Source organism: Embiotoca jacksoni, unplaced genomic scaffold (genome assembly GCF_022577435.1).
Source record: "Embiotoca jacksoni isolate LCO1_2020_lvr unplaced genomic scaffold, fEmbJac1.0.p SCAF_42, whole genome shotgun sequence".
NCBI classification, from domain to species: Eukaryota; Metazoa; Chordata; class Actinopteri; family Embiotocidae; genus Embiotoca; species Embiotoca jacksoni.
In genome coordinates this window covers 2,070,142-2,095,568 of record NW_027185395.1, presented here as the reverse complement: position 1 = coordinate 2,095,568, position 25,427 = coordinate 2,070,142, and the positions used below count along the sequence as shown (strand labels likewise).

At 46.1% G+C, this 25,427-nt stretch overlaps 2 protein-coding genes across 4 annotated transcripts in view; both read right to left on the bottom strand.

Annotated features, from left to right (window-relative positions):
* Positions 1-1,091: 1,091 nt before the first annotated feature.
* nfil3 (nuclear factor, interleukin 3 regulated) lies at positions 1,092-6,114 on the bottom strand. Of its 2 annotated transcripts, none has more exons than XM_069168998.1 (2): positions 5,876-6,114; positions 1,092-4,317 (listed from the first exon to the last, which is right to left on the bottom strand). In XM_069168998.1, exon 2 carries the CDS (start codon positions 4,216-4,218, stop codon positions 2,902-2,904), a length of 1,317 nt encoding a protein of 438 aa, XP_069025099.1. In that variant the 5' UTR covers positions 4,219-4,317; positions 5,876-6,114; the 3' UTR covers positions 1,092-2,901. The 2 variants fall into 2 exon arrangements, with proteins under 2 accessions (XP_069025099.1, XP_069025100.1); XM_069168999.1 differs by lacking the exon at positions 5,876-6,114 and adding an exon at positions 4,941-5,505.
* A 2,225-nt stretch (positions 6,115-8,339) lies between these two features.
* Positions 8,340-25,427, bottom strand: part of ror2 (receptor tyrosine kinase-like orphan receptor 2) — a 40,714-nt gene continuing 23,626 nt past the window's right edge. The window contains exons 3-9 of one of the 2 annotated variants that reach the window (XM_069169064.1): positions 19,371-19,658; positions 19,182-19,212; positions 13,710-13,834; positions 13,306-13,620; positions 12,033-12,287; positions 11,109-11,314; positions 8,340-10,657 (exon numbers count right to left, since the gene is read on the bottom strand). In XM_069169064.1, the coding sequence (XP_069025165.1) occupies positions 9,200-10,657; positions 11,109-11,314; positions 12,033-12,287; positions 13,306-13,620; positions 13,710-13,834; positions 19,182-19,212; positions 19,371-19,658 (2,678 nt within the window). In that variant the 3' untranslated portion in view covers positions 8,340-9,199. The remainder of the gene's footprint in view (positions 10,658-11,108; positions 11,315-12,032; positions 12,288-13,305; positions 13,621-13,709; positions 13,835-19,181; positions 19,213-19,370; positions 19,659-25,427) is intronic. The other variant, XM_069169065.1, reaches the window with a different exon arrangement.

The following is a 25,427-nucleotide window of genomic DNA, read 5'->3' as shown; positions in this document are numbered from 1 at the left end:
GTATGGATACTGGAACATACTAAATAATATGATAGTATGGATACTGGAACATATTAAATAGTATGATAGTATGGATACTGGAACATACTAAATAGTGTGATAGTATGGATACTGGAACATACTAAATAGTGTGATAGTATGGATAGTGGAACATACTAAATAGTATAATAGTATGGATACTGGAACATACTAAATAGTGTGATAGTATGGATACTGGAACATACTAAATGGATACTGGAACATACTAAATAATATGATAGTATGGATACTGGAACATACTAAATAGTATGATAGTATGGATACTGGAACATACTAAATAGTGTGATAGTATGGATACTGGAACATACTAAATAGTATGATAGTATGGATACTGGAACATACTAAATAGTATGATAGTATGGATACTGGAACATACTAAATAGTGTGATAGTATGGATATTGGAACATACTAAATGGATACTGGAACATACTAAATAGTATGATAGTATGGATACTGGAACATACTAAATAATATGATAGTATGGATACTGGAACATATTAAATAGTATGATAGTATGGATACTGGAACATACTAAATAGTGTGATAGTATGGATACTGGAACATACTAAATAGTGTGATAGTATGGATAGTGGAACATACTAAATAGTATAATAGTATGGATACTGGAACATACTAAATAGTATGATAGAGTGGATACTGGAACATACTAAATAGTGTGATAGTATGGATACTGGAACATACTAAATAGTATAATAGTATGGATACTGGAACATACTAAATAGTATGATAGAGTGGATACTGGAACATACTAAACAGTATAATAGTATGGGTACTGGAACATACTAAATAGTATGATAGTATGGATACTGGAACATACTAAATAGTATAATAGTATGGATACTGGAACATACTAAATAGTATGGATACTGGAAGGAAACTAGTGACTCACTGCCGCCCTCTGTTGTATGATGCAGTATTACAAGATGGAAATGACACCTTTAAACTCCAGTTATTGGACACAAACTTATTTTTTTTTGTGGAAGGTGTTTGTGTGTTTTGATATAAAAAAGAAAAACTACAAAAAAACAAACATGTTTCAGTGACGGGACATTTATTGTAAACAATAACTCACCATTACAACGAAATCTCAAGGCTGCGGGGCAAAGGGACTTATCATCATCACACCATCATCATCATCATCACTACCATCATCTTCACTGTCATTATCATCAGTATTTTCCCAACTATGACAAACAATGCACACAGTATTCATTTGAAATGAGCTGCATTATTAGATGTGATATAAACAAGTGTTTATTAAAGTCAGCATTTTGTATTGACTGCAGAGGTCAGGAGGTGTTTTGTTTTTGTTTTGTTTTTTTAAAACCACCCCAGAATAATTAATTAATGAGCCATTTGATGACTGCTGACATACAAGACAGAAATAAGGCTGACTGCTGTGGAGACTTTTTTCTGACAGTAGAAATGTTAACTATCCACAGATTAAATGGGATAAAATATGTGTCCAGGTGGAGTTTCAGAACCATCAGATGGAAGTCACAGCTGTCAAACACACGTCTCAGTTTAACCAGCGCCCTGCAACGTCTCGGTCCAAACAAAACTGTTCAAAAAAAACAATAGAAGCAATGCGGATGAACCAGTGAATGCAGCAGAGCCGGTTTTAAAGTTGCAGTAAAGTTCAGTGTTTTTGCAGCAGAGCAGAAACGCTGTGATTTACAGGGCCGGGAACTCTCAAGAGATTCCTAGAAACTTTCCTGAAAAGAGCTACAGCATGTGACAGCAGTTGTAGGAAAACAAATAAAGAAAAACCTCAAGTAAATATTCATTCATTCATTCATTCATTGTAAAATCTCATGTTTGTCTGTTAACAGATTTCATGTTTTTACATCTCCAGGATATGTTAGTAAATCAAAATCAAATGAAATCATCCTAAAAATAAAAGCAGGACCAAATATTCCTCCGTCACCACACCAACATACACATGGATACAGAAACAGCAGGACTTCCAGCTTTAAGGCAGATAATGGCCAGACTGCCCCGGACATGGCGGGGGGGCTTCACCTGCTCGGTCATGTGACCCTGTGACACCCCCCCCCCACCATTTTTTCCAGTCTCCTCCACTTTTTTTTTTTAATCCCCGATCAAGCTGCTGTCAATCAAACACTTCCTCCCTGGATTTTTCACATTAAAAGCTTCAAACAGTTTGATTGATGAGGATTGTTCAGTTACATTAACAGCAACTTAACAGAGGTTCAAATAATGTCAAAGTGTGACCCTGCGTTCTGAATCTCATACTATTTATGTTTACTTTTAGTACGTACTGTTGCATGTAGTATGCGTACAACTGGGACGTAATACTTCTTCGTAAAAATGCGTCTTGAACTTTGACCTTCTTGGTCGTATCTGTCAGTGTGAGTAAAAAGAAAAAGGATGCGATCTGGAACGACTTCCTTTTAATGCTTCTCCTCCTTCTTCATTTTGTGGGCGGAGCATCAGGCCACCAACTGTCTCTGCAGCTCAATGGATGTTACGTATCTCCCGCTGCAGAGGATTGTGGGTCAGAACATCCTGGTAGTTTTGGCACCCTACAGTTAATATACTATATATACACACTAAATCTTTTTCTGGCACACTAACCAGTGTGGATACTGGAACGCAGGGTCGCTGTCTGAGATGAGCAGGTGAGTGAATGAAGCGGTGATGATGTCATAGAGCGCTCAGTGTGTGTCGGACATTCAGCAGGTGGCTCCGCCCTCCTCAGCTGAAGTCAGCGTGTGTCTGCAGAACGCTTTGAGACCGTGGCAGTGCAGAGTTCATTTGAAAATGTTTTGAATCCAAACAGCAGATAGAGTGAATATAAAAGCGTAGGTGGGGAGAGTTTATTCGGTGGAGCAGCCGTGTGACGACGCCCCCTGGTGGACGGCGGGGCTTTTGATCGACTCTCTCACCGATCCAGGCTCTGTGCTGAGGAGTCTTTTCAAAGACGGGGTGGGGGGGCGCTGGTTCAGATCCAGGTCCTCGGCCTGTGAGTGTGCATAGGAGGACTGTTCTCCACCCTGCGTGGTTGGGTTGGAGGCGGGGCTTCTCCTGCAGCCTGTCACAATGCTGCTCCGCCGCCACGGCTCCGCCCGCCGGCTCCAGTCCTGCATGTCGGTGAGCTGCAGCGACAGAGGGCAGCGGGAGGCCTGCAGGTAGTCGGAGGAGTCCTGAGTTCTCTGGTAGCGCTCCTCCGAGCCGCCGGCGGGGGGAGAGGACTTCCCCGAGGACTCGTAGTCGGGGTCGACGGCCTCCACTTTGATTCGGATGGTTCTAGATTTGATCCGTAGTTTATGGGGCAAAGCTGAGGCGCTGGCGTCGGGCACTTTGTGCGTGGAGACGATGACGCTCCGGGGGTCGGCCACAGACCGCGTCGGGCCCTTCGGGACCTGCTGCTCGTCCTCCCCGTCGGAGGACTTGCTCACGGCTCCGTCCTCGGAGCTGCGGGGGGAGTTACTGGACGACCTGGTGATCTGCAGGAAGGCGGCGGGCCGGGAGTAGACGGCCGCCAGCGGGCCGGCCAGGCAGTGCCGGTACAGCTCGTAGGGGCTGATCCGCTCCCGGGCGAAGCCGCCGGCCTCGGCCGGCTCCTGCTTCACCTCGCCGGTCCTGCGGGTGGTCGCGGCGCACGTCTCAGGCAGGTGAGGCGAATGCTTGATGACCGATATGCAGCTGCTGCGGAGGCGGAGAGGCTCCAGGTCTCTGCTGGTGGCGCCCCGCCCGCCGCCGTCGGGAGGAACGAACTCCTGGTAGAGGCTGAGGGGGGCGGAGCTGGATAACCTCTGGATTTCCTGCGCGTACGCCGCCGAGCTCAGCAGGCCGAACTTCAGCTTCAGCGCCAGCAGCTCGGCCTTGAGGGCGGCGTTCTCCTCTCCGAGCGCCATCAGCTTGTTCTCCAGCACCATGTCGTTGATGCGGCGCTTCTCCCGCGAGCGCTTGGCCGCCTCGTTGTTCTTGCGCCGCCGCTCCCAGTAATGAGTGTCCTTCTTCTCGTCCGGGATGAACTCCCGTTTCCTGCGACAGGACGATTTAGCCTTGAAAGGATTTGCTGAGACTTTGTGGCCCGTGAGGTCTCCGTTGGCCCCCTGCAGGGCCACGGCCAGCACCAGGGCCTCCTCCCCCTCCCCCTCCCCCGAACCCTCCCGCTTGATGGACTGCATGCTGTCGCTGTTTGCTACCGTCGGCCTGCTCTGACGTCTTTAACCGGAGACCGTCGTCATCACTGCAACACCGACTTCATCCTGGAGCTGAAGCTGGAGCTGTGGGGGACGAGGGAGAGGTCAAAGGTCAGCGTCGGTCACATGATGTACTGACTGATATGTGAAGTGCTGCAGGATGCCGGTCTGCATCTCTACGTTTAATAAGACGTCAACATTTCCTCAGTTATCGTTGTGAAATGTGGCCAAAGCATCGGTCATCTTTCTGGAGACGAGTCAGAGACACAGAAACGGTTTACTGAAACCACGCAGAGTAACGTTCAAGGACCGCATCGTCCAACGCTGCTTTGTTCCCAAACACCACATGATGCTCCTTTCAAACTATAAAACAGATGGAGCTCCTTTTATTCATTTATCCAATTTATTTTAATATCTGTAAAGAAACAGTAAAAAAACAAAAAAACACTTTCTGAAGCTCTGAGAAACTGATTCATCTAAAACAATAAATATGATGATATGAGCAATAATTATAATCTGTGGTTTTATACAGTCTATGAATCTTTTATACAGTCTGTGATTATATGGTTTTTTTTTATACAGTCTATGTTTCCCACTGATCTCCATCATGTAAAACACTTTAATAAACTCATTATCACCCCATTAATACCCCCCGCCCCTCCCCCTCGGGTTCGGTTCTGGGGCAGTGCAGTGGACCTGGTTTGGACCTGCGGGCTGCCGTAGATCCAGAGAAGAAACAAAGGACTCCAGCTGTAGGAGAACACGTGGCTGCCTGACAGCAGCCGGTGTCTGCTACCGGTCACCGGGACCGCTGCTCCAACATGTCGGCCCGGTCAGGGTGGGGTCAGAGGCCCCCTAACGCATGTCCCCCGTCTGTCCCTGTCCCGGAGGAGACATGATCAATAGGTGTCCTGCAGACTGATGTCCAGCCCGCTGCCTCGAACATGAAGACCCGGGACCGGGATCTGTGGCCCCTCCGGGACCGGGATCTGTGGCCCCTCCGGGACCGGGATCTGTGGCCCCTCCGGGACCGGGTCTCCGCTCTTTGTCTCCTCTGACGGGACCATCGCTCCCTTTTGTCTTTTCTAACGAGCCAACATGACATAGAGTCTAAATCTGGACCGCACGTGGTCATACCGCCGGTAATATTACCGCAACATGAGCCCGGTGTGTACGGGCGGGGAGGCGGCTCGGTGTACGGGGGACCGGACAGAACCGAGGCGGCGGGCCGTCATCACACTGCCGTCCCGGATTCCTTCATTGTGTCCGGGTTACACAATAACACCTCCCCTTCCCCCCGCTCCCTCCCCGGTGCCAGCAGACATTATGCAATGTTTGCCGTTCGGTAACAACAGCCGTCTGTGCTGCGTGTTCTCTGAACCGGGTCACGGTGACACCGTGTAACACAATGTGGCCCTTCACTCCGGTACATGACGTCGTGACACCGACCCCACACTCCGAGCTGTTCTACCGGGAGGAGCGAGCCGCCCCCCCGGTCCCGTCCGCACACACCGACACACCGAGAGCCGATCCAGAGACACCGGACGTCGGGCTCGAGTTACGTCACGCCGTGATCTAACCGTTTAAAACAGAGAGGTTAGCCGACGGGACCCTGAAAGCGGGTGTCCCATCCGGATCGTACCTGATCTAGCACCTGGTCCGGGGCTCTGCTCCGGTGTTCCCGCGCGCACCGGTCACAGAGCAGCGGTGCAGTTCGTCCATCGGCTCCGTACAAAGTAGTTCCTCCGCTGCCGTCCGCCTCTCCTCCTGCTGCTCCTCTCAAGGTGCCTGTGACTCATGGATCTGTGTTAGTAGGTCACCTCTTAAATGTATTGGCAGACTGAGATGAGTGACAGCGGCTGCAGCCAATCAGGACGCGCGGCATGTTCTAACTTTAGCCAATGACCGTTCGCTCCAGCGGAGACTTGATTCTCCCCAAAAAAAAACATGTCGTCACCGCGAGTTCGTGTGCTGCGTTCAAGTCCTGTCGGTGGATCCGGTTTTCCGTGAGGTCCAAACTCTGTCCCGCAGAGAAGTTCTCCCGGTACCACACTTTGGGCCTCACCGGAAGCACTTCAGCTCCGACCGGAAGTCTAAACTAAATATCTGCGTGACTTTATCACTAAATCCCGTTTTTATCCCTCGCGGTGTTTCAAATAAACACGTTGATGTTGAGCTGCAGCTGATCGACATCTTTTATCTTTTTATTCACAAGTCTGGAGGCTCGGCTGCATTTATCTCACAACATAGTGCTTCTAAATGTCCACTGTCTCGTGATAATATAGCTATCGTTTGAAAAATCAAAACTTTATAATCAATTTGATATTACCCCTTTAAAAATCACATAAATCGATGGAAGTCCTCCTCTAATAAACCATCCTTTTCTTTATTTCTCCTCTCTGCAGCTGACTTCTGTCAGTCAGAATAAACTTTGATTTATTAATTCTTTTTTAAAAAGTCCATCCCACGAATATTTTGTGAAAACAACATCTTCCACGTGTTTTATGTTCATGCCGTCACTTCACGAGCACCTCTCTAAACGAGGTTTGACCTCCAGAGAAAACAGTGACCTCCAGTGGAAGTCTGCAGGAACATCAACGGCCAATCAGATTGCTTCATAATCTGATCATTAAAATCCTGTCACACTGATAGACTGAAATTTACCCGCCAAAATTAACGTAATATGATTAACATATCGCCCTTATACTTCCGCAACAGCTCTACTAATAATATATATTTTTCTAAATGACACCTGCACACACTTTATAATCCTATACAGATATTTAGAGGATATTTAGATATTTATTCAACTAAAGTTAGAAATACTTCATTACAAGGAATTAATTATTAAAATAAAATAAATTCTAGCTTCAAATATTTACAAGATTTAATGAATTTGTATAAAACCTGATAGAAGGAGCAAATAAGATCATCTCCCGCACACACACAAAAAAAACAAAAACCTGCAGGAATAACAGAGATGAATATGAGACATTATAAAACAAATACCAATGAATGAAAGAGTTTCTTTGCAGCACGTTTCATCCATGTAGTCCAGAAGTACTGCGTGGCGTTGGGGGACTATGGGCGTCAGTACCGCTCGCCACCTGTAGGGGCCGCTGTTGTGCAGCTGCTGGGAGTTCAAGTACCTGCAGGTTCAGATGTAAAATGGCTGCCGCAGCCCGGAGCCTCAGTTCAACGGAGTTCCTGACAACTCGTGCATTTATTTCTTGGCCCATTTGTGAAGACTTTCTGGCAAAACCTGTGTAAAAACCTTCATTACTGAAAATATGGATGAAAGAATTACTTTATTTCGGGAAAATGTATGGTTAGGGCTCCTGAATGAACAGAAAAACACTGTACATAATAAATGTTATTATTATATTGTTATTATGAAAATGGTCAAATTTCATTTCCGTGAGTGTACATTTACAGGTAAGAAGCCAAATTTTAGAGTTCAAGCAATATATTCACTCAACTCAACACTAAAGCAAAAATCTATAAAAAAAAACTTCCAGCCTGCACTAGTTTGATGATTTTTGTATAAATATACTTCATATATTTTTGTATGTGCCCACTAGCCTTACAATGTATTGTTATTTTTTATGTTCCTTACTGTTGTACTGTTCTTATTGCAATTGTATTATAACAAAACTGTGTTCCTGAGAAGTTCACCTGTCTGAATGTGTCACTGTCGGACAAACAACATCAGTTACAACAAACCGAGTCATCCTGAAATGAGCCCAGATTTAATTCCCTGATTGGTCAGCAGGGCTCCGGATTCACGTGGTGAATTTAACGAGATGTCTTTGTAAGAGTGGCTGAAGAATCGGGATGTTTTGGGCCCCGATGTCACCCGTGGAGCTCCAGAACTCACCTGCGAGGTTCTCGGGGGACGTCACTTCCTCTTTGGACAATAAAGTGAGTGAGTAAAGTGTTGAAATTAAATTTAAAGTGTTTGTTGGTGGACAGCAGATCATTTCCATTATTTTATTAATTTGGTCACTACAAAGTATGTTTTTTAGTGGAACGACTGCACATTAAACTCTCTACGTGTTTAATGACACGATGTTCTTCTCACAGGGAAACACACAGTTTTACTCATATGACTTTATTTGATACTCCAATATATGGTAAGAAAAAACTGGTGGTGGTGAAAAAGGACATAAAAAATCTGTACCACTAAAGAAACACTATGAACAAAGAAAAATGCTAAAAAACAAAGGACTTAAATTACAAATCTGTACAACTGGGTCTTCAAAGTACCGACTTCATGGAAAATATATCATGTAGAATAAAAGCTTCGTCATCGGCCTGAAAATACAAACTTCAGATTCTCTGTTCTGATGGATGAAGGTCAGATCCAACATACATCTGAGTGAGTTTCACAACAACGTTTCTGTTCATCGTACATTTACTGTTCTGTGACCGCAGCTTTCACAAACCACAGAATTAAAATCTCAAAAAAACTGCATGAAAATTGTCATAAAGGAGTTCGAGAGCTGCACATAAACACAACACAAACCTTAATTCACTTCTGGGTTGGCAACACGTCAGGCTCGGCTCTGTCTGAAGAACACCAACAGGCTGATGGGTCGTAGGTCGAGGCACTTGTACACAGGTGTATGACATCATAGGTAGGAGGCGGGGCTTCAAAATAACAGCTGGTAACAGCTTCAAAATAACAGCTGGTAAAAGTGGAGAAGGCGAAAAGTCGAAGTAATGAAACCTGCGAGGGACTTCTCAAAAGTTAAGAAAAAGTCTTGTGTTGCACAGCAACGGCGAAAACATAAAACTCTTCTGATTGGAGACGTTATAAAAAGGAGGTCGACGGAGGAAATCCACCGTTCACGTGACCCGGAGGTCCGACAGGAACAAACACGAACACGCTGAAGTTCATCCGACATTAAAACATTCAGTCTCTGTAAACTGCTGCCGGACGGTTCTCGCAATATTTCAGCTCCGCTTATGTGTCGGACAAGTCGATCACCAGCTCGCCGGGCTGAGGAGCCTCGCCGTCGCCTAGCAACTCCGTTTCAGGCACCGACAAGTCCCGGTTGTGGTGCGGCTCCTCGTGGGACGCCCTGTCGGCCGTGTCGTCCTCGGTGGTCTTGGAGTCGTCGTGCAGCAGAGCCGCTCGCTCCGTGGCGGACGTGTTGGACGGGGCGGTGGTGACGTAGCCCGTCGACGTGGATCCGCTGCCGCTGTGGTGAGAGCCGGCTTTGGGAACTATTTGCGGCGGGTGGTGCATCTGCTGGTGGGGCATCGCCATGGGGATCTGCATGGGGTAAAAGTTCTGCAGGTACGGGTACGCCGGCATGGGGTGGTAGCCGTTGACGGGGATGTAGAGCTGCGGGGGAACCATCGGCCGATGCATCGCACCCTTCATGGGCAGGAACTGCGGCTGGTGGAAGGGCGAGCTCTTCTTGGGGCTGGTGTAGCGCGACGCGTTGGCCGTGCTCATGCTGATGCTGCTGACCGGGCTGGTGCTGAGGGAGCTGGTCTGCGTGGTGTTGCTGGTGCCGGACGTCTGAGCGGAGCTGTTGTAATTGGAGAGGTTCTCCCAGGAGCGCAGGCGGGCGTGGACGTCCTTGAAGCGAGGCCTCCTCGCCGGGAACTCGCTCCAGCACTCCAGCATCAGCGTGTAAATCCAGGCGGGGCAGTCGTCGGGACACGGCAGCAGCTGGTGGCCGCGCACCATCTCGATCACGTCCTGGTTGGAGTAGCCGCAGTACGGCTGGAGGCCGTAGCTGAACGTCTCCCACAGCAGCACGCCGTAGGACCAGAGGTCGGAGTCGGTGGAGAACTTCCCGTACATGATCGCCTCCGGGGACATCCAGCGGATCGGGAAAGGGCTCGTCCCCATGAGGTTGTAGTAATCGGCCGAGTACACGTCCCTGAACAGACCCAGGTCCAGGATCCGGACGGTGAGCTTGTCTGAGACCAGGATGTTCCGAGCAGCCAGGTCTTTGTGGACGACCTGGTGGCTGGACAGGTACTCCATCCCGGCAGCGATCTGGGTGATGACGTGCAGGAAGTCGGCCTGCTCCAGCGTGGACTTCACCGTCTTGTCGTCGTCCGAGCTGCCGACGTCCGAGTTGGGCGAGCGCATCACCAGGTACTCGTGCAGGTCTCCGAGGCCGGAGTAGGTGAAGATCATGCTCATCGGCTGCTCTTTGGTGACGACGCCCAGCAGACACACCACGTTCTGGTGCTGCAGGTGAAAGCGCAGCATGGCCTCGTGGCGAAACTCCTCGCAGAGCGCCACGTCCACTTTGTCCTTCAGCGTCTTGATGGCCACCACCTGCGTCTGCTCGCCGGGGGCGGTGCCGTACAGGTGGCCCTTGTAGACCTTGCCGAAGCGGTCCTCGCCGAGCTCCTCCATAAATCGCACCGCCGACATGTTGATCTCCCGCAGCTTGGCCTGCAGCCGCAAAGGAAGCAGAACCAACAGTTAAACACTCAACCTGCCGTCCTGCTGCGGCTCTGCTGCAGACGGACGTTGGAGTTTGGGAAACAGATGCAAAACATTTAAGGTTTGTCAAACATCCAAACAACACACAGGAGTTTATATCTACTATTTGAATCACAGTAGATTCACCCTGTTTCATTTACAGTAATTCACCCCGAGCGCGTGCTTGCAGGTGCGTGACCAGTGAACTGAGGGGCAGCTGAAGTGTCAGACATCCTGAAGTGCACTACAGACCACAGATACACTGATTGCATCGTTGTGAACTGAAGTTCGAGGTATCTGGAGGTGAAACCTGCATTATTATAACTCTGCGTTTACGACAAGGTCAAAAGTCTTTATTATTCCAGTTTATGGTGCAAATCTCCGCTCATTTATTCTGCGTTATTTCTGTGGCCGGTGTTACCTGGTGCTTCTGCTGGTTGAGGAGGGTCAGCTCCACGTCCTGGCTGGGGGAGCCGCTGAGCTGGCAGCGAGGCGGCGTGTCGGTCGAATCCTTCTGCTTATTGCGACACGTGCACACCAAGGAGAAGAGGCAGGCGATGACCAGAGGGATGGCGATGGCAGGGATGAGGATGAACAGGATCTCCTTCCTGGGGTTCACTGGAGGCTCTGGACAAACGTGAGGTAACGGCAGGTTAACGACGCAGCTCAGAGGGAGACGTCAGTCAGCTGAGAACAACATCACCACATTAAGAGACACATCAGTTAGCAAATCAAAGAATCACCAGAAAACCTACAGACACGTTGATATCTACGAATCAGAAGTCAAACAAAGAGACACGGTCAGAGTGAGAAAGAACGAAGATGCTCTGAGGAGCTGAGGAAGTTCAGAGGTGAAGCTCTTCCTCACTGGAGGACAAACAGGCATCAATACAACAACATAAATGAATAAAAGTGCATTAATAACAAACAGTCTGTGTCTGGTGATCCATAAAACTGCTTCTGACTGAGCTGCGATACATCAGCTGTCCAGAGACATTAGCAGCTATTTAATGTCCATTCGTCCATCATTTACTTCACCGGAACAGCTGGAGTCCATCAGACAGACAGACAGACAGACAGACAGACAGACAGACAGACCTCCTCGCTCTCATTCACACCCACAGGCAAGTTAGAATCACTGATCAACCCGACATGCATGTTGGTGTCAGGAAGCACAGAAAGGCCGTGGCCCCCGCCGAGACCTCGCTGAGGGGCGACACGGCACCGCAATGCCATCGGTTCCAGGACATCGTTCAGCATCTTTAAATCCTCTGCAGGAGTTCATCCAGCTGACGGGCTGGTTGGAAGTTTGGTGGAAATGTTTCAAGGTGTCGGCGGTACTTACTGCAGGGCTGGATGTCACAGAGGTCCACCCGGACCTGGGGGTCCAGGGTGAAGCACCACGGCGCCTGCATCTGTCCTCCGGGGTTCCGACAGAAGTTGTGGCTGCCCCACAGCTCGGGGTAGTCCTGGGGCAGGTGGTGGCTGTGAGGGTACTGAGCGCTCCACGGCTGGCAGTGCTGACCCGATCTGGTGACGCTGACGGTGCCCCGGTACTCCGCCCCGCTTCCGTTGTAGCAGCTGTGGTCGGCGGGGGAATCTGTGGAGCAGGAGGTCCGAGGTCAGTACGGAGACGTCCAGAACAGAACAGTTCTACCAGGAGGTGACTCCACCGAGGCTCGGAGTCGACCCGTCGGGGGTCTGTGGGGATGTTACGGTGGTTCTGGTTCTGCTCCACGACTCCATAAACACTGTGTCCAACAGGATGACTGCTATCTGCTCTCTGCTGTCATTCTGTGGTCTGTCAACATTAACCTTTACTGCCATCTAGTGGCTGTTCACATGTTTGATATTTAGTAAGTATTGTATAATATTCTTAGCACGTTGTATTATTTTCTTAAATGTTTTTTTTTGTTTTTTTTTGGACACCTGACCTCACCAGACCAGAACCAAACAACCCGGCAGACTTCTCAGTATGTTTTTCCTTCATCTTCTACAAAATACATCTCTTCAATAAACTTCAATTAAAAGTGTATTAATGGCAAAAAAGTGGAACAACGGATCTCCAGTAGATGAATGAAATGAAAATAATTATTAGATTCTGATCTGCTCCAATCTGAAAACACAAATGTCTCGTCGGAGGTAATCGGTTAAAGTTCAGCTCTATGTTCAAAACAAACTATCCCTCCATTTATTCCCACTTTATCCAGTGCAGGGTGACAGGGGGCGGAGCCTAACCCAGCTGCCAGGTGGTCAGTTCATCACAGGACAATATAGAAAACACATTTTACCGGTTTTGTTTACTGACACTGAAACGCTGCATTTAGGAACTGCATCACGTTTGGGATGTGGTTCTGGGACGCAGGGACACAGAGACCCCGAGTACCCAGAGACACAGAGACAGAGACCCTGAGGACCCAGAGACCCAGTCTCCCATCCAGACTCCTGCTGCTGGTTCAGGTAACAAATTCACTTTGGTTCTGATCCGGTTTAAAATCCCTTTGTGTCTGAGGTCTCAGTGTTTGTGTGTTGGAGACGTCTGTGATGTTTCCTTCTCTCTAACCATCACAGTGTTCAGTGTTCTCTATCGATGTGTGCGTGACACCACGTCCACCTACATGAACCCAGTTTATCTGCCGGCACTCCGATCCTCATGCAGGACGCGGCGTCCGTTGTTCCGGGCCGCGGCAGCAGGTGGCAGCGTGGGAGCTCCAGCTGCATGAGGATCATGGGGTTGGAGCGGGCGATGGAGTACTCGGAGTGGCACAGGTCGTTCTCCAGGGCCTCGCACTCATCCCGGCAGAGCTGGCGCCGGCGGGGGCCCCTGGAGCCCTCGTCACACAGCGGGAAGACGTAGTAGCAGAAGGAGGGGATGGCGAAGCGGGAGCACTGATCCGACAGGTGGGTGGAGGTGCCGATCATGGTGAAGGCAGCTGGAAGGGAGGAAGAGGAGGGACGTACGTGAAGCTGTTTCTGAGGCGCTGAGTCAGAACGACCCTCCGTTAGTGACCCGCGTCCTCACCTGTGATGCGGTTCTCGCTCTCGCCCTGCATCTGCAGAGACTCCACGTAGATGCTCTGGTTCCCGATGAATCGAGCGCAGGCGATGCCTCGGTACGGCTGGCAGAAACCTTTATCACGCGACCTGCTGAGAAAAAACACGCCACACTTTAACAACGCCGACATGTTGACCAGGATGAGACGGAGTCAGCTGACTGGAGAGTCACGGAGCTGCAGTCAGAGGACCAAACCATCTGGGAACAGGATGTTCTGGAAAGCTGCGTCACTTTTATGTCGTTTTTTAGTAACTTTTATCTCTATTAACATCATAAACTAAATCTTTACAAACAAAACTGACTTTATTAACAACAACAATATCTCCTCATTTCCAAGCAGAAAGTCTCTGCTCCTGTTTTCATCACCAAATAAAACTCTGTTCACGGAGGAGCTTTTAGGAACTTTTATCTCCACCGTTCTCTCAGTTCAATAAATACATAAAAAAAGATTAGTGCTAAAATATTTCTGTGACGTGCAGCATGATTATAATCACAGGAAGTGATTACACATTTATTTCTTTATCAGGTAGTGCAATTTTTTTAATTCACGCAATTATACGCAAAAAACTCACTTAAACTCCACAAATTACATCGGCATTTTTGGAAGAAATCCACCACAAATCAAACATTTTTGATCGCAACAATCACAGAAGACTTCAGTGAAATCCTGCACGGACCGATTACACAGCAGATCACTGCAGCATCTCGTTGTTACACACTAACTACAGTAAATAACATGTTTCATGTATGTGGGTCTGATGCTGACATGTGATAAAAGTTACATAACAGTATGTAATCTCTGATGTGGTGAAAACATGATGACGTTCACCATCTGAATCACAGACAGCTTCATGTGGACTCATGAATGAATCTGTGTTTCACTCACACATGTTTGATGGTGACAACATGACTTCCTGCTACAGGTCCTGAACACAACCTGACCCCCATCAGGATCCACTCCGGGGTCTCCAGACCAAACCTCGTCACACATTACATCTAGCTGACGCTTTTATCCAAAGCGACTTACAACACATCGATGGTACGACATCGGGAGCAATTTTAGGGTTCAGTGGCTCAAGGACACTTAGGCATGTGGACAGGAGGAGCTGGGGATTGAACTACCGACCTTCCGATTAGTGTGCAACCCACTCTACCGACTGAGCTACAGCCTCTCACCAAAACAGTGAGACACGAGAACCGGTCAGCTGACCTTCAACACTTCACTGTTACAGTTCATTTATCAAAACTGCTAAAACACGAGTTCACCGCTGGAGATATGAACATGGATATGACTGGTGACAACAAACAAACACACAAATACACAAACAACAGAAATACACACACACACACACACACACACACACACACACACACACACACAGCCAGCCAGCCAGCCAGCCAGCCAGCCAGCCAGCCAGCCAGCCAGCCCCTCCTCAGAAGACCTGGCGTCTCTCTGGGCTGCTGGCTCAGCTCTGTTCTGTACAGGAAGTTGTTCTGGTTAAACCGACGGATCTGAAAGTGTTTTCTAACCGGGCTCTTTGCTCGGGTCATTCACATGTTCTGTTTGTGCTGGGTTTAGTGTCCCGGGCCAGATTTACGTCTTTATCCACAACATAAATAGGCTGAGTCCGGGGTGGGGGGGGGGGGGGGGGTGGGGGTAATGTAGGTTTGCACGCTCTCCGACATAAAACTGCTCAGAGTGATGAGCTGCTCCTTCAACAAACCCACAATCACACCGATGATCTCATTCTGCTGCTGAACAAATACTCACAACGACTCCTGTTGTCCATTTAATTCTGCTCTTAACAACAGAACTTTCATTCAGCCGGTTCTGGTTCAAAGTGCTTTTGATCCAGCATAGGGTTATATGTACTATTAATACAAGAAGGTTTCCAACTCCTTTATCAGCTTTGATCAGTCAACTCTAGAAAGTAGGTGGAAAGATGTTCCTCCAACATATAAATAAATCTTAATTTAAAAAAGGACAAACTCTCTGAGGCCGTGGGCCAAAAATAAACCTTTATGTTGTGTGAAATTACATTCCATTAAAACTTCACACAGTTTGCAGAACATTTTAATTATCAAATAAAATATAAGAATAACTAGAACATGACTCTTTAATCTGCATAATTGTAATTTCATTATTTTTGCAAAAAACAGTTGTCTTGCCAATTCTTTCTTAATTTTCTCTCGTCAGTTTGTCATTTCTCAGCTCAAAGTCAGTGAGATGAGCATCAGCAGGAGAGACGACCATCTTTCTTCATAGATAAGACAATAATAATAATAATAATAATAATAATGTCATTTAATAGGGAAGATGAACAGCACTGCGTTGGAAACTAACGGTTGGTAGACATTAGCTGTCGGCTGCTGTGCTTTAATGACATGCAGTCGTCCAGAGGCCGACCGACCGCTGGGAGTCCAACCAACTGAGGCAGAGCTCATACAGCTTCATACTTCTTCTCCTTGTTTGAGTCCCTCTGTGGAGGAACATCATAAATCACCGTGTTTGCACTCTATAATTAAACTGCATCAGTATTAACATGCGCTCTGTTCTCAGCAGCTCTTCACCAACTCTTCTCTCCATGTCATTCTGTGCACCGATGGGACGACAGCAACATGGTGCTTTTGTTATAAAAACTTTCCATGAACAGAATGAACTCTGAGACATTTAACACGTGATATAATGGCATTCTAAAAGAGCTGTGAATAATTCCGTTATCAGATGTAACAGGTAGCTTTTGTACATAAAATATAATTGAATATATGTTTAATCTGGGTTTAAACCATGTTTAATCTAGGTTTAAACCATATTTAATCTGAGGTTTAAACAATGTTTAATCTATCTTTAAACCATGTTTAATCTGCGTTTAAACCATATTTAATATAGGCTTAAACCATATTTAATCTGAGGTTGAAACCATATTTAATCTGAGGTTTAAACCATGTTTAATCTACCTTTAAACCATGTTTAATCTAGGTTAAACTATTTAACGTAGGTTTAAACCATGTTTAATCTAGGTTCAAAACATTTAATCTAGGTTCAAAACATATTTAATCTAGGTTTAAACCATATTTAATCTAGGTTAAACTGTATTTAACGTAGGTTTAAACCATGTTTAATCTAGGTTCAAAACATTTAATCTAGGTTTAAACCATATTTAATCTGAGGTTTAAACCATATTTAACGTAGGTTTAAACCATATTTAATATAGGTTTAAACCATGTTTAATCTAGGTTAAACCATGTTTAATCTAGGTTTAAACCATATTTAATCTAGGTTTAAACCATGTTTAATCTGGGTTTAAACCATGTTTAAACCATGTTTAAACTGGGTTTAAACCATGTTTAATCTAGGTTTAAACTATATTTAATGAGAGGTCTAAACCATGTTTAAACCATATTTAATCTAGGTTTAAACCATGTTTAATCTAGGTTACACCATATTTAATCTAGGTTTAAACCGTATTTAATCTAGGTTTAAACCATATTTAATCTAGGTTTAAACCATATTTAATCTGAGGTTTAAACCATGTTTAATCTAGGTTTAAATCGTATTTAATCTAGGTTTAAACCATATTTAATCTAGGTTTAAACCATATTTAATCTGAGGTTTAAACCATATTTAATCTAGGTTTAAACCGTATTTAATCTGAGGTTTAAACCATGTTTAATCTGGGTTTAAACCATGTTTAAACCATATTTAATCTAGGTTTAAACCGTATTTAATCTGGGTTTAAACCATGTATAATCTGGATTTAAACCATGTTTAATCCAGGTTTAAACCATGTTTAATCTGGGTTATCTGGAACAAAGTAACGTGTCTCTTTTGATTAAATATAAAGATAAACATAAATACAGTACATATTCAAATGTAAAGTCCTTCTATCTTCTCAGTGCCTCCCAGAACAACAACAACACCCCCCCCCCCCACACGGATAGAAGACCATAAAGGAGCCATATGTTTGAGGTACCTGGAGGAGGCGGTCTGACTGAGGACATGAATCAGCGCTCACAGCCGGCCTGTCCAAACCACCGGCTGGTGTCTGACTGTTGGGGGAGGAATCTGATCTGAGCTTCATCCCAGTGAGTCAAAGCCACAAGAGAAGCTGCCGGTCCGGCTGCCCGCATCACTCAGTCCTGCATAACAAACACTCGCCACCATCTCTAATAGTCAGTCAGAGAGCTGGAGGTATGACTGCTGGCTGACATGTCTTTGCATGCCCACCTGAGCTTTGAGCAGACACTTCTAACACTGCCAACATGCATCAGTCCCTCTGAACCCAACAAACTGAATGACCCACAGGTTCCTGCAGCCGAGTACTGATGAGGTCATCATGATCCCCGCTTACTCACAAAATGCTGACACCTCGAAAACATTTGGGCCCACTGCTTGAACAAACTGTCACACAAGCTTTTATTTCATCTCTAGATTATTGTAACTCATTCAAACACAATCAAGAGCTCTGACGTGAGATGCAGCAGCAACCCTCCTCACCCAAACAAAAATGAGAGCTCATCAATCCTGTTTCAGATTCTTCTTCACGCTAAAATTAGAACCGATTCTCAGATTTTACTGATAACTTTTGAGACCAATTGTGGACATTTCAGATCAGCCGGTCCGTTCCTCTCTACAGGCACCACTCACCTCCAGCTGAGACAATAGACCCTTTGTTTGCTTCAGTTTATTCTGCATTTGGGTCTCCTCTGTGACGAGTTCACAATGAGGCGCTCCACATTGTTTTTAAATCACTCTCAAAACCTACTAAGAGTGCCTTTGCAGTGTTTGATCCTTTTAATTTCCTGATGCTTCTCTTTGTCATGCATGTAGTGTGTGTTTGTCACATGGTACATCACCAGCTGGTCAAACTACATAAACACAAACAAAATGAGCCCAGTCCACACAGAGCAAAGTGTTATCAAGAGTTTCACATTGGTAGCACGTATCTGTTGTCCATGACAACACACAAAGCAACACATCATACAACCAGTAGCTCCGCCCCCAGAGATCTGATTGGTCAACTGAACATCTGGAACAAATCATCATGACATCACACCCTGTTCATCACTAGAAATATCTCTCCACCTCCTCAACGGGAAAATAGAATTAGACTAGAGTTTCATATAACATGTAATATAATGTAGTTTCTACTTGTTCTAGTTCTATTAAATGACCCAGTTGGTGAAGTCGGGTCTCTCTTGGTCCTTTTTGGTCGCTCCGAGCACCCGTACCGTAACACCACGGATAGTCACGCACTTACAATCCTAGAGGAGGCTAGCTGGACCGGTTTGGTTTGAACACATGACACGATGCTAAAATGTTAAAATGTCATCAAAAAATATGTTAATCTACAAATTATCAAATGATGAGAATGTCTTAAATTTTGACTCCTTTGATTTATGACAAACACACAAATGCACAGACGGTGTTACACTTACGGTTCATCTGGACCGTGTGTCGGCATCTGTCCTGTAAACACAAAATTAAACAGAAATAAACAAGAATGCATATTAAGCAGCGACCTTCATCATCATCATCATCATCATCATCATCAATGAGAGTTTTTACAAGCTGTCTGAGAGCCTCTGGTTCCTCTGAGACTGTGTGGTGATAAATGTGAAGCTCACCCAGTTTGACATAAAGGACGCCGGTGGCGGAGATGACCTTCAGTGAGTTGGAGGCGACACACTGATAGTAGCCCGTGTCTGTGGTGTCCAGGTCCTGGATGCGCAGCTTGGATCCCGCCTCCGTCTTGCGGATGGTGATGCGTCCCTGCTCCTGGACCACCGGGGCGTCGTTCTTCAGCCAGCGGATGGACGGTCGAGGGTTTCCTGTCACTTTGCAGTGCAGCGTGGCCGTCTGGCCCTGGAAGTGGGTGATGTTGTTGACCGGCTCCTGGAACTCCAAGAAGTAACCTGGAAGAGGTGAAACACAGAAGGGTGAAAGGTTAAAGGAAAGGTAAAGTGGGGAGAAGAGCAGCTCAGCTGCTCCATTCATGCTTCAACATGATTAGCTCATTCTTTAGCAACTTCCAATCATATTCGTGTGGGTGTAAAACAGCCTGTAACTGTGCTAATGATCCATCTCAGGGGGAAAGGTAAACAACAAGGGTTAGAGTTAAGTAAGTAGCTGCTGTGGTGTGAAGGAGTAAACATATGACTTCAAAGTCAATCTAAGTGGCTCTGAACTCGTCTTAACGTGCTTTCTTCTGATGTGTGGTTGCCACGGTAATGTGCCACCTAACTTCCTTCTGTGTCCGAATCATAAACTGGATATAAAAGTGTTCGTAGCTTCAGGTCTGAAAAATGGTTCCGATGCAGAAGTGTCTTCAGCTGCAATACCAGCGAGTGCCACTAGAGGTCGGCTCCAAAAAGCCTCCGGCTCCATAGACTCCCATTCAACTTCTCTCATCAAATCCAAAGTGAATAAAATGTCTCCATCAGTTATCTCGGTGTTGTTAGCTAAAGGTCACTCCTTATTAGATTTTAGATTCTAAAATGAACAACAGATGTGTTGGGACTGCCGACTGTTGTCTTTAAGAGCGTTTAGGAGTGCCCTCTAGTGGCCCTTCAGAACGGAGGGAAGGGGCGGGGCTTAACATATTAAACTAAGAAAATGGGACACCACTCCTTGCGTCAACAGTAGCCGCAATACTCCAAAGTAAATTATTAATAAGTTTGTAAGTCTCAGAAATTTGATTATTTAATTTATGGAAATTTACAGTAGGATGACAAAATAGTGCATCTCAGAGAATTTACTATTAATGCTCAAACCAAAAGACTTCATTCAACCCGTTTGAATCAGAATTAGATTTATTATCCCAAAGCTGCACTTTTTGATTACAAAAATATTCTTGAAAAATATCTATATTTATTTTATAGACCATTTTTCACGTGTTGCTTCAGTTTCAGCAAAACATTCTTCTACCTCTCTGGTTGGAGGGTCACTGAACCTCCATCCCTAAAAGAAACGGGACACCCGACCCGACACCAGCACACGCTAACCGGAGGGGCGGGTCTAAGAAGAGGAGTTGGGATTGGACCGGAGCCTTTATGTCCTCAGAAAACCTGGAAAACACGCGAGTGGGTCAGAACAGAGTCATCATATTAAATGAAATGCCGACTGATCCACGGGCTTCTGTTTCATTCATCTTCAGGACGGCACAGCTTGGTACTCCCTGAAAGTCCTTTATTACCGTCTGTGTCCCTTTTAATTGTTGCTTGTGCTGGACCGTAAAAGTTGAGGCATCTTCAGCCGGTAACCATGGAGACCTCCTGAGGAACGGGACAACAAAGTACCACCGGGATCCGTTTGGGCTTCTGCCCAGCAGGGAGACGCAGCAGCATCGTCTCTATTCATACCCTTTATTTGGGTTATAATCTCAACAAGGATAAATATATATATATAAAACTAGAGAAAGAAATCATTTTACTTCAAGAGTTTGAGACCAGCACACTGAGCGACCCACTTTCTTTCCCTCCACTACCAACGCCTGCTCTCCCTCCAGTGTTTATTTGTGCAGTGAGAGGCAGGATGGGAGAGCGGCCGACTGCAGATGAAGCGAAGCTGGATGAACGGCCTGCGTAACCACAGAAAGAGAAAGAAAGATGTAAACAGGGACCGAGGCGTCAGCAGGCCCGACAGAGCGTCCTCGTTCCAGTTTCCTCTCTCAGAAGATCCTGGCTGCTCAACAGCTGCTGATCCAGACCGCCTGTTATTTCCTTTTATTTAGACTGATGATAATCAGAGGGGAGAGAGCAGCTCACAGTTCGGTTCATACCTGCTTCTAACTGCTGGCCATGTAGCAACTAAACATCTTCATGTATTTAATATGATCAACAACGAGGTTATGTTCAGTCTGCCATCCCAAATCCCATTCCTGTCATATCCAGATTGGATCCAGAAATTTGTCTCTGTCCGGACGCTCTGCTGACTTCAGTGATAACATCATGAATATCCAAACTATTTAGTACGCCAGAAAAATATTTATTATGTCTCAATATGTTCAACGTAGGACGCCACAAAGTACCAGGATGTTCTACTACATCCGGTCGTATTCTGCAGTCTGCAGGTCAGCGTGATACTCTCAACTCAACTTTATTTATAAAGCCTGCAGCCCAAAGTGCTTCACATCGGAGCAACATACACACACACACACATACACACACACACACACACACACACACACACACACACACACACACACACACACACACACACACACAAAAGCAAAGAGCCAAACAAAACAAGAAATAAGGTCAAACTTGTAAGAATATAGATTAAATGAACTGAAGAAATTCAAATTGCAACAATAAAAACGTTATAAGAATCAATTATTAAAATTCAGGAAAGTAAAGAAAAACACAGAGGATAAAAACAATAATTAAATACTCTGGATGTTCTGACCAATAATCCTCTGTAGCGGGAGATTGGTCACATCGACTGAGCTGCAGAGACAGAAGCTCCGCCCACAAAAAGAAGAAGAAGAAGAATTAAAAGGAAGCGTACTACGGACAGAAGCTGAAATGAACTGTCTGCTGACACCTCCATGTTAGAAAGCCGCGTCACCGGCGTACATTGTTACCACGGCAACCCATGCAGATAGGTTGGTGATGTCTGGACACACCAAATCTGATCTGTTCACTTGTAAATAACTGTGAGGACAGTCTGTCCTGAAGCCATAGATATCACGGTCATCACTTCTATTACACAACTATAACTCCACCGACCTCCCAGCTGACATCTGACTCATCACCATTCAAACATATAACTCATTACTCATTTATGTGAAAGAGGAGCTAATGGTCCATTAATAAGAGACTTGCTGTCAAACAGATCTGCAACTCACCAAATTAAACAGCAGACTGTTTGATTTTCCAGCAGAACTAAAGTCCTGCGGTGACACATGTACACTCCTCCTGGAGGATCCCTGCAGATTACTGTATAAGGGAATAGAAGGACCGGTCGGGCTGCAGAGACACCGATATAAACACACACACACACACACACACACACACACACACACACACACACACACACGCGTGCACTCAGGAGTCCCGTGGCGCTTTGTACCATCGGCATCTGGAACAGCAGCCTGTTCGCGTCATGGAAAAACAGATATGTGTGGCCAACTTCTCATCGTGGCACCGCGGAGTGATGATGTCACCACGCAGCGCTTTAATTAAAAAGTCTTCAGCCTTCATCTGAGCGCTGAAACTCTCTGAGTGAGTGTGGACATGAAGGGCAGGTAGAGGAAAGGAACCAGCTGACACACATCAGCGGTTAAAGGACTCGAAACAAACACGAAGGCCTGAGTCATTACGACATGAACACATCACTCCGTTCCCCTTTTCAAACATTAAAATCCTGCAAAACACTCAGATTCCCATCCAATACTGCTGCCATCATCTTCAGCTTTTCATGCCTCGTACAGCTGACCTGTTTCTTCCCTTTGCATCATATTTATAATCAGTATTAGTTCTTTACATCAGCTGTATAAACGTCTTCATCAAACTCATCAAGCTCCACCCCCTCAAGTCATTATGCAAATCAAGTGTAGAGCTTCAGGTCACACCGAGCAGCAACCATCAGTGATGTCATCATCCATCAGTGATGTCATCGTTGGTTTGTGAACGTTATGAATCCTCCAGTTCAGATTCTGTCCGTCACCATCTTTGCTAGTTCAGAGCGGTTTGGAGCAGGAAGTGACCATATTTGGACGAGCTGGGGGAGGAGCCATGGGGGAGTCTATGGAGGCCTGGAAGCTACGAACTCTTTTATATCCAGACTATGATCTACACCAGGGGTGTCAAACTCATTTTAGTTAAGGGGCCACATACTGCCCACTTTGATCTCAAGTGGGCCAGACCAGTAAAATCATAGCATAATAACGCATACATAACAACAATATTTCTCTTTGTTTAAATCATTGGTGAAGGTTTTTGGATGATAAACCCTATTTTAAGGTCTTTCTACAATAAACTAGAAACATAAAGACCAAAAACTCAGACATCAGCCGATTGTTTATCTGCCCGGCTCTCGCGGTTGACGTCAAACGCGTCACAAATCGAGCAGCAAGCGCGGCTGCCTCCGGAGCAGACGTCGCATTTACGCTGTTTTTGAAGCAATTACTGGATCGATTAAAAAAAAAAAATAACAAAAAATTTGTACTCATAAACCTCCATATTCTCATAGAAATGCAATTTATGTCTTTCTGTAATTTTCACACTTAGCAAAGTCATCCGGCGGGCCGAGCTGGACCCCCTGGCGGGCCGGATCTGGCCCGCGGGCCGTATGTTTGACACCCCTGATCTACACCATCAGCGTGGGTCATCTTCATAGACCCAGTTAAAAGTGCAAACAAAAAGGGCTGGTCCAGATCAGAACCTTAAACCCACATTATGCCAGTATGGTTGTGAATCAACACACTACTCAGAGGTGAAAGCAGCACGTCTTCATGCAGGCTGCGCTGATTCAGACATCTTCATTCCTGGTAAAAATCCAAACTGCTCAGTGACTGAAGGTACTGGAGGCCCGGCTGTCTCATATCAAGGCTGATTGATTCGTCTTATCCCCGTGAGATAGACGTAATGAAGAGCACATTTCTCTCTGAGCTGACTCAAAGCTTCCAAAGCCCAGTCCACTCAGACCACCGGCTCAATTGTTCAAGAAACAACCTCCCAGGAAATGCAAGCCAAAATGAGTCACAGTGAACCGAACTTCACCAATGAAGACATTTGGTTGAACAGGTCCAAGGCAGCTGCTGAAGTCCACCTGGTGTTCTGATTCAGGAGAAGGTCGAACCCGAAACGCAAGGCACACGGCTCAGGAAAACTAAAGATTAATATGATTTCAAAAGAGCAGGACCGTGACAGAAAGCAAACCAAACTGGAGCTGTTCAAGAAGGCTTAAAAGTTTTCAACAAAAGAAAACCAAACAAACGGATGCAGGAGGTACGAATTAACTTCAGGAGAAACAGACTATATTCTTAGAGGGAAACCGGCGGGAATCTGGAGCAGGACACCAGGAAACAAACGGGAAACACAGAACGCAGGGCAGACACAAACTGAACACAACGAACTGACCAAGAGGGAATCAGAACTGGGGGAATAGAGACCGACAGAGGTGATTGGAGGGTGAGGAGGGTGAGGAGGCCAGGTAGCAGAGGGACGGACAGAGGGACGAAGACGGACAGACGACCACAGCTGAACACAAGGAGAAACCAACCATCAACCATCAGTGAGGCCATCAACCATCAGTGATGTCATTGTTGGTTTGTGAACGTTATGAAGCCTCCAGTTCAGATTCCGTCACCATCTTTGCTTGTTTGGAGCAGGAAGTGACCATATTAGGACGAGCTGGGGGAGGAGCCAGCGGTGGATCTGACCGATCTGATCGGAAACCTGACGATACTACGTCCCGCCCACCGATAGCTGTAACCTGACTGCACCACAGGCCTGTCAATCAAACAGACACGCCCCCAAAAACAGGTCTTCTTGAATCTTCTTTTCTAATGAATGAGGGATTATTTTCAGATGGACCTCCAGAAAACTAATAAGAAGGAGTGACTTTAGCTAACAACACCGAGATAACTGATGGACACATTTTATTCACTTTGGATTTGATGAGAGAAGTTGAATGGGAGTCTATGGAGCCGGAGGCTTTTTGGAGCCGACCTCTAGTGG